This window comes from Mus caroli, chromosome 8, assembly GCF_900094665.2.
Source record: "Mus caroli chromosome 8, CAROLI_EIJ_v1.1, whole genome shotgun sequence".
Taxonomy (NCBI): Eukaryota; Metazoa; Chordata; class Mammalia; order Rodentia; family Muridae; genus Mus; species Mus caroli.
In genome coordinates, this window is record NC_034577.1 from 63,605,390 (window position 1) to 63,613,603 (window position 8,214).

The 8,214-nt window shown below is 52.7% G+C and overlaps 1 protein-coding gene across 1 annotated transcript in view; it reads right to left on the reverse strand.

Moving 5' to 3' along the window:
- Positions 1 to 3,704: 3,704 nt before the first annotated feature.
- Plvap (plasmalemma vesicle associated protein) overlaps positions 3,705 to 8,214 on the reverse strand; it is a 13,821-nt gene continuing 9,311 nt past the window's right edge. The window contains exon 6 of the mRNA XM_021170365.2: positions 3,705 to 4,354. Within this exon, the coding sequence (XP_021026024.1) occupies positions 4,348 to 4,354 (7 nt within the window). The 3' untranslated portion in view covers positions 3,705 to 4,347. The remainder of the gene's footprint in view (positions 4,355 to 8,214) is intronic.

An 8,214-nucleotide genomic window follows, 5' to 3' on the forward strand; every position in this document is an offset into this window, starting at 1 on the left:
AGAAATTCGCCTGCCTCTGCCTCCCAAGTGCTAGGATTAAAGGCGTGCGCCACCACGCCAGGCTCCCTTCCTTTTCTTAAATCATCCTGTCTGAGATTTTTCTGACTGGTAGCTACACAGTTAAAGAAAATGTCCTTCTGTGCCCTCCCCCAGGGCTTCCACTGCCTGTTAATCTTCAGAGCCACAGGATTACACATCCCCACCTGGACAGGGTGTGAGGGACCACAGCTGCAGCTCAGCAGCACCAGGATCCTGTCGAGCCCTGGTGCCACCCAGTCCTCAGGCTCTTACACCCCACACAGCATTTCCATTGTGCTCCTTGTAACTGGGGATCAGATCGCCCCATTTACTGCTGAGCACCCAAGAATTTTTTTATTCTCCCCCCTCCTTTAAACAGTTATGAATCCCTGCAGTCACAGCCACTCAATGAAAACGTGACTAATATGGGCCCAGTGCTGGTGTCAGGCCTGTGCCACCATTGGGGGGGGGGGTCCGCAGCACACACGGGGAGGTCAGAGGACAACTTGCAGGGGTCTTCTGCAATAGCAGTGTGGGTCTCAGGGATCGAACTTGGACCATCAGAGCTGACAGCAAGAGACTTCATTATTTCTAATTATATGTATGTGTGTGAGAGCAGAGGCATCCCCGGAGGTGAGTTCCAGCCCATGGGTGCTGGACACCGCTCACATCTTCTTGCAACAAACGCCTCTATCTGCAGAGCCATCGTGCAGATATTTTTATTTTATTTGTATTTATTTTTAGTTTTGTGTAGATGGCACTGGCCTCAAACTTCCAGGCATCCGTGCCCTCTCTGTTTCACCAGTGCTAAGAAAAAGGGGCTCAGAGTGGCCTCACCTAATGGCCTCTGGCTTTGGGTTTCAGCAGTCAGTTACACCCCACGTTGAACCTGGTGGAGAGCCTTCTATCGTAGGCAACATTGTAGGGTGCTGGGGTCACTTGGGTCTTGTCATCCTGAGAGTAAGGCATGATGGCTCCATGTGACATGACTACAAGGAGGCCTGATGTTGCCTGGGACTTGACTGTAATAGGACAATGCTGCTGCACCTGTTGCAGCCGCAGTCCGCCAGCAGAGGGCGAGCGTTCCTAGTGTAACTCCACTTCCCCCAGGCCAAGTGTGTCCTAATTGATGACCTGTCCACACTCCTGTCACCTCAGCACCCGGTCCAAGACAGGCTGGGTTATAAAGCGAGATCCTGTCTTGAAGAAAAGGGGAAGGGTCCCGAGCTCCCAGGAGGAGCCATGGCGCCTCAAGCTGGGCGGGGCCGCCCCTCTGGGCAGCTCGCCCACTGCAGGCCGCTTGCCTCGGGGCTGGCACACAGCTGCATGGAGGCCTTGGCCGCAGTCCCTTTTTTCCAAGAAGGGTGAGGAGTTTGTGGGAAGCGACGGGGGGTGGGAGGGGGTTATTTATAGAGAACGCAGGAAATCCCCAAAGAGTCAGGGCCTCACCCAGCGGAGGCAGTCGGACCGGGCACTTGGCCCCCTTCCGCCCCGGAGCCCTGCCTGGGGCCTGGGAGCCTGGATGAGACTAGGGGCCCAAGGGACCAAGGGCTACACCTAGGGAATCCAGAAAAGCTGCCTGGAGGAGGGGTCTGGGCAGATAAAACTGATCCAAGCCCCTACCCCATGGTGTTCGTGTGTGTGATGCTATCATACACGTGGGTGTGGGGATTCTAGTGGACATACTGGCCTGAGAAGGACACAGGTCAGGTCTCAATTCTGTGTCCAGTGTCCAGCATCCTCCTGTCTCTGCCCGCAGTGCTAGGGTTACAGGTGCACAACCATACCCTGCTTTTATATTGGCAATTGAGACTCGGTTCCTCCTGTTTCAGCAACAAGTACTCTCACCCAGGGAGCTAGGCAAGGAAAAACATAGCCAGGCATGTTAGTGTGCCAGCGATCCCAGCATTGTGGAGGCAGGAGGATCTCTGAGTTGGAGGCCAGCCAGGCTATGTAGTGAGCCTCTTGTCTCAAAACAAAACAAATGAACACAAATGAAGCAAACTTTGTTCACCCTTAAGTCCTGATCAGATATTCTGAGAGCAGCCAGGGCTGAACCCGGTCTGTAAGCTGCCAAAGGGGCTGAGAAACTAGACTGTAGGGTAATGGGGAGCCATGAAGGATGTGACCAACAGAGGGCGGGTTCAGAATCCATGATGAAGAGATGACTGTGCTAGTATAGGACCCTCCTGAGGCAGTGCTGGGGGCAGGCTTTGTTTTCTCATGTCAGCAATGTAGGCCTCTCTGCCTGGACACTTCACACTCATTATCACAACGATTGTGGTTGTTAGAGGTGGGTTCTTACTGTGTAGCCCAGGCTGGCCTTAAGCAACCCTTCTGCCTCCCAATCATGTTAGCTGAGAGTACAGATTTGAAACATGGTGTCTGGGAAGAGAAAATAAAGGCTGAGTTTGACCACCATCTGCACCCAGGCCAGTGGCTATCAGACCTTCAGTCAGGCGCTCTGGTCGCCAGGTCGACTTCATCCCAGAGCTCAGGCGCAGGTCCAGGGCCCGCCCCAATTCCTTGGGGCCTTCATCCCAGCCATCCAGGCAGCCTCCCAGGCTGACCCCTGGTGGCCTGGTTGGCGGGGCTCCAGCCGAGTGTTTCCTGCAGTGACAGGCTCTGGCCCATATTTCCGGATCCAGGAAATATCGCCGCTTTGTCCCCAAGGCAGAGCGTGGCACAGCGGGCTGTGTGATTCACCTCCTGCTCCCGTAGGGGCCAACGCTGGAGGGAGCAGCCGCCTTCTGCCTTCATGTTTGTCTGCTTTTCCCTAGATGGCTCCAGCTTGCTGCTAGGATTCATGGACAGCTGGGCTGGACATTAGAGGGCTGTCCTTGCCCTTCAGTCCCCTGCCTCAGCCTCCCCACCAGGGACAGACCTGCTTCACCACGCTGGGCTTCATTCTGTTGCATGTCGTTTCTGTAAGGGCTACTATTTTTTTTTTTTTTTTTATCTGTACCAACCTGAGGAGATGTATAGGATAGCTTTTAATTTTTATTTAGTCATGATGGTTGAAACAGGATCTCCTGTAGCCCAGGCTGGCCTTGTAGTCCCAATCCTCCTGCCTCAGCCTCTTCAGGTCTGGAATAACACCACACCCAGTTTATGTGGTGCTGGAGATGGAGTCCAGGGTGTCATTCATGCAACACAAGCACTCTACCCACTGAGCCACAGGGTTGGGCTGAAAGGTGCATGCCACCTGCCACAGCTGCCATCTATTCATTTAAAGATTCTATGTTACCTTGATGATTGCACCACCTGCATGTCTGCTGCCTCTGGAGTTCAAGAGAGGGCATCAGATCCCCTGCATGTAGTTGTAAGTTGCCATGTTAGTGCTGGGAACCAAACCCAGATCCTCTCTAAGAGCAGTCAGTACCTAACCCGCTGAGCTGCCTCACCAGTCCCCACTGAGCATGAGAGTCATCACTGTCCTCAGGAGGCTGAGGTAGCCTCCTAGACATCCAGAATTCAAAGCCAACTTGGCATACATAATGTGACCTTGTTTACAGAATAAAAACATAAATAGAAACCAGCCAGGTGGTGGTGGTACACACCTTTGATCCCAGCCCTTGGGAGGCCAAGACAGGCATATCTCTGAGTTCGAAGCCAACCTGGTATATAGAGTGAGTTTCCGGATGGCCAGAGGTACAGAGAGAAACTCTGGCTCAACACAAACAAACACAAACCAGTCTTCAAAGGACTTTCATATTTATTATGTGCCAGTAATATCTTTAGGGGCTACAAGCAAAAGCCTCCCTCTAGGGCTCTAAGATCCACCCGGAACGCTCATCTACAATTGAGGCGCTTCCTTGTGAGGAGGAGGGGAACCAGTGGACTCTGGAAAAGACTTTAAAACCTAATGGAAATCCTGGGGGCGTGGTGGCTAGAACCCTTCAGGGGAGGCCTGGAGACTCTCAAATAGAATCTGGAAACCCTAGTGGCCTTTAAGAGGGAGGCTGGAAACTCCCAAGGGAGCTGAAGGCTGGGCTTCCTGTTCTCACCTCCCGGGGCAGGAGCAGAGTGATAGGAAACCGGAGGAGTTGCCTAGGGTGGCAGCTGAGCTGTGGGTGCTTCATGTGTGGGTGGGGCGCCATCCGGGTCACTGCACAAGGGGTCGATGTGAAGTCATCTCCCAGCTGTGTGTGCCTTAAGTCCAGTGTCTGGGGGATGGCGGGGTGCAGGGGACAGTGAAGGGGTGCCAGAGGAGGCGTGGGCGTGGAGGCTGCAGGTGGGCACGGTGGGTGTCCAGCACTGTGGGCACCTGGCTGCCCCCAACCACAGGTGGGCGATTCTGGCGCCCAGCGTCCTGCGGCAGCTGGGTCCTCAACCGCTGGGGAAGGAAGAGCAGAAAGCTTAGCAGTCACCAAAGGCTGAGGAGCCCAGGATCTACTCTGCAGCAGGGGCATGGCATGGCTCTGCTGTCTCCTTAGGCCTAACCTGACTCCCATAACCCATGGTAAAGTGGGGCTGGGCCTCCAGGTTAGACCCAAGCTCCAGAAGGGCCCTAAGGTTTGTCTCTGCTACACAGCCACCAACAAGACTGAGATTCAGGGAGGTCCCACAAGGTTCTAGGGATTTTGAGACCTGGATATCCAATGCAGGCTGGCTTCAAACTCGGGCCTCCTGCCTCAGCTCCCTCTGTGCTGGGATTCTGGTCTCTCTCTTAATCTCTCACTATGAAAACTGTTGGAATGAGCCAACCCTATGCACACTCTCCATGACTGCCCAGTACCTTTAGGACCAACCACGTACACAGCTTCCAAAGCTGACACCAAGGGCTCATTCCTCCCGCTGTTCCACAACTGGGACATCAGCCCCACCTAAGTGCCAACAATTCCAAGAGGCTTCCGCCCCACCCCCACAGCATCCCTCAGACTGGAATGGTCCCCCGCCCCCCACACCCGCCTGGCAGAGGAGCTCCTGTGGGGTCAGAAGTGGTGCTGAGGCATTTCCTGGTGGGGGTGGGGGGTCTGCAGCCAAGTCTGGCTTCCTCTCCCCCTCCCTCCCTTCCGTCCCCAGCTCTTCCCGGGGCCCCTAGGCTCTCCTTCAGGCTGGCTCTGGTCCCCTCCCTGACTGCCTGGTGACCTCTGTTCTTGCCCAGGTCACTTCCCCTAGATTAACCAGAGTGAACCCATTGTAAATCTCCATGTAGGCCAAGCTCCGTGCTGCCCACAGCCTTCTGGAACCCCCAAAGTCCTTCACAGCCATGAGGTAAGGCTGGGTTCCCATCTCCTCACTCGCCTCCCACTGGTCACTCTTCCCAAGGCACACTTCCCAGAGTCCCCCCTAGGTTCTTTCCTTAGTGAAACTGTCGTGGCCCCTGTGGAAGATTCCAGTATAGTCTTCCCACAGTGTCAGAAAGTAAGAGAAGAAAATCATGGCCGAGAGAGGGCTCAGTGGGAGAAGATACTTAAAGCTTCATGATCAGAAATTGCTCCCAGACCCACGTGGTGTAAGGAGACAACCAACAACTACAAATTGTCCTCCGACTGGCACACATGTGCTGTGACATGCACATACACCATCAATCATTGTTAAAAAAAAAAAAAAAGTGAAATAAGTTACAAACACATCCTCTTCTACGTCGCCAGATACTTGGCTGTATGCTCACCGGACTTCTACACCTATCTTCTTTGTTTGTTTCTGAGACAAGGACTCTCTGTGTAACCAAGGCTAGCCTTGAACTCACTCTGTAGACCAGTGTAGATACCCGCCTGCCTCTGCCTCCTGGGTACTGAGATGACAACCACAGGTTATTACACTGATCCAAAAAATTCTGAGTATCAGGCCACTCCAGAGTGTATTTCAAGCAAGGGCAACTGGGAAGTGGAGACTGAGGGGCCTTGTGGGGCCCTAGGCCATTTCCTGATGAGGCTCCTGAAGTGCCAGTCCTCAGTCTGCTGCTGCAGTCTGGATCAGCTGGTTTCATCTGGTTCCCCCCTCAACCCCTACCCCCGCCCCAGACTGTCCCTTGGCCTATACCACTCAGCCTCTGATTCCTCAGGGCTGTGAGACCTAAGGTGCATATCAGGACTTACAATGGCAGAGGCAGGAGGGTTAGGAGTTCAAGGTCAACCTTAGCTACATGGGGAATCTGAGATTAGTCTGGGCTACATAACACCTTTTTACAAAAAAGAAAAAAAAAAAAAAACACACACACACAAAAAGAAAAAAATAAAACAACAAACCAATCCCAGCCAGACACCTTTAATCCTAGGACTTGAGAGGCAAAGGCAGGCAGATCTCTGAGGCCAGCCTGGTTTACAGAAGGAGTTCCAGGACAACCAGGGCTACTCAGTGGACCCTGTCTCAGAACCCACCCACTCAAAATATGAAACCTTCTGGCACAGAAAATTGGCTGTAATAACCAGACCAGCAGGTTGATCTCATTTAAAGGAAGCATTGTGGGCTGGAGAGATGGCTCAGTGGTTCAGAGCTCATACTGTTCTTCCTGAGGATCCAAGTTCAATTCCCAGCACCCACACCAGGTAACTTTACAACTGCTTGAAACCCCACAGCTCCAGGGGCTCTGACCCCTCTGTGGGCACTACATTCATGTGCACATACCCCCTACCATGCACATAATTAAAGTGATACAAATATCAATAAAGGAAGCACTGTGGGCTGGCGAGATGACCCAGAGTGTGAAGGGTCCTCCCAGAGCCCATTGACCTGAGTCCAATCCCAAGACACACAGGGTAGAAAGAGACCACGGACTCCTACCAGGTGTCCCGCTGTGCCTAGGCTCTCACGGGGGCATACAAATAAACCTGATAGGCTTTTTACATATAAGGAAGGAAGAACAATTGTTTTGATTATTGCAACAGCATGTGGGTTTTCCTCACCACCGCTGACTCCTGTCAGCAGTGCAAACAGACAAGGAGATGGTGCAGTGGGGGAAAGCGGTCATCATACAAGCACAGGGACCTGAGTTGCAATCCTCAGGGCCTAGTTAAAAAGACAGGCGCTGCCCAGGCATGGGGTGCACAGCCTTAATCCCAGCACTCAGGAGGCAGAGGCAAGAGGATCTTTGTCAGGCAAGCGTGGGCTTGCCTCAAAGAAACAAAAATAAAAATAACAACAAAAAGCTGGGTGTGCTTACACCATCAGCTGTGACAGAAGTGTCTGAAGGAGGCTGTGGCTGGGCCCAAGGAGCTGCAGGTTCGGGGAGAGATCTGGTTTCAAGGGTATTAGCTGGACACAGACAGAGGGCACACGTGTCCTAGCTTCCACAGGCAGCACGGCACACACAAAGACATTTTGGATGCTGAAATTCTTTCTTTTTAAAAGTTGGTTGTGAGTGGGGGATATGGATCCTGAAGAGGCCACTTCCTGTAGCCAGGCAAGACTCCCAGAAGAGCCTTCAACCAAGAATGGGTCCTACCTATAAGATGTGCAGGGACAAAGAGAGCAGATACAGGGGAAATGGTCGACCAATGACTGCCCCAAATTGAAACCCATCTCATGGGCAAGAACTAGTCCCTGACATTATTAATGATACTCTGTTATGTTTGCAGACAGGAGCCTAGCATAACTGTCCTCTGAGAGGCTCCACCAGCAGCCGATAGAAAGAGATGCAAAGACCACAGCCAAACAGTGGCTGGAGCTCTGGAAGTTTTATGGAAGAGTTGGGGGAAGGATTGAGGGACCCAAAGAGGACAGGGACTCCACAGCGAGACCGACAGAGTCTACTAACTTGGACTCTTGGGTGCTCCCAGAGACTGAGCCACCAACCAAAGAGCAAGCATGGGCTGGACGTAGGCCTCTCTGTACAGATGTAGCAGATGTGCAGCTTGTTCTTCATGCGGGTCCCCAAAACAACTGGAGTAGGGGCTGTCCCTGAGACTGTTGCCTGCCTGCCTGCCTGCCTGCCTGCAGATCCTGTGCCCCTAAATGGACAGCTTTGCCTGGCCTCAGTGGGAGGGGATGTGCCTAGCCTGGCATTGGGAGGCAGGTTGACACTGAGAGGGGGCCTTGAGAAGGGGAGGAGTAGTGGGGAGAGGACTTGTATGAGGTACTGGGAGGAGAGGAAGGGTTGGTATTGAATTGTAAAGGGAATAAATACGTACATTTAATAATAATAATAATAATAATAAGGGAAGTGGGGGGCGCTATGGGGGACTTTTGGGATAGCATTGGAAATGTAATTGAGGAAAATATGTAATAAAAATATTAAAAATCAAAAAAAAA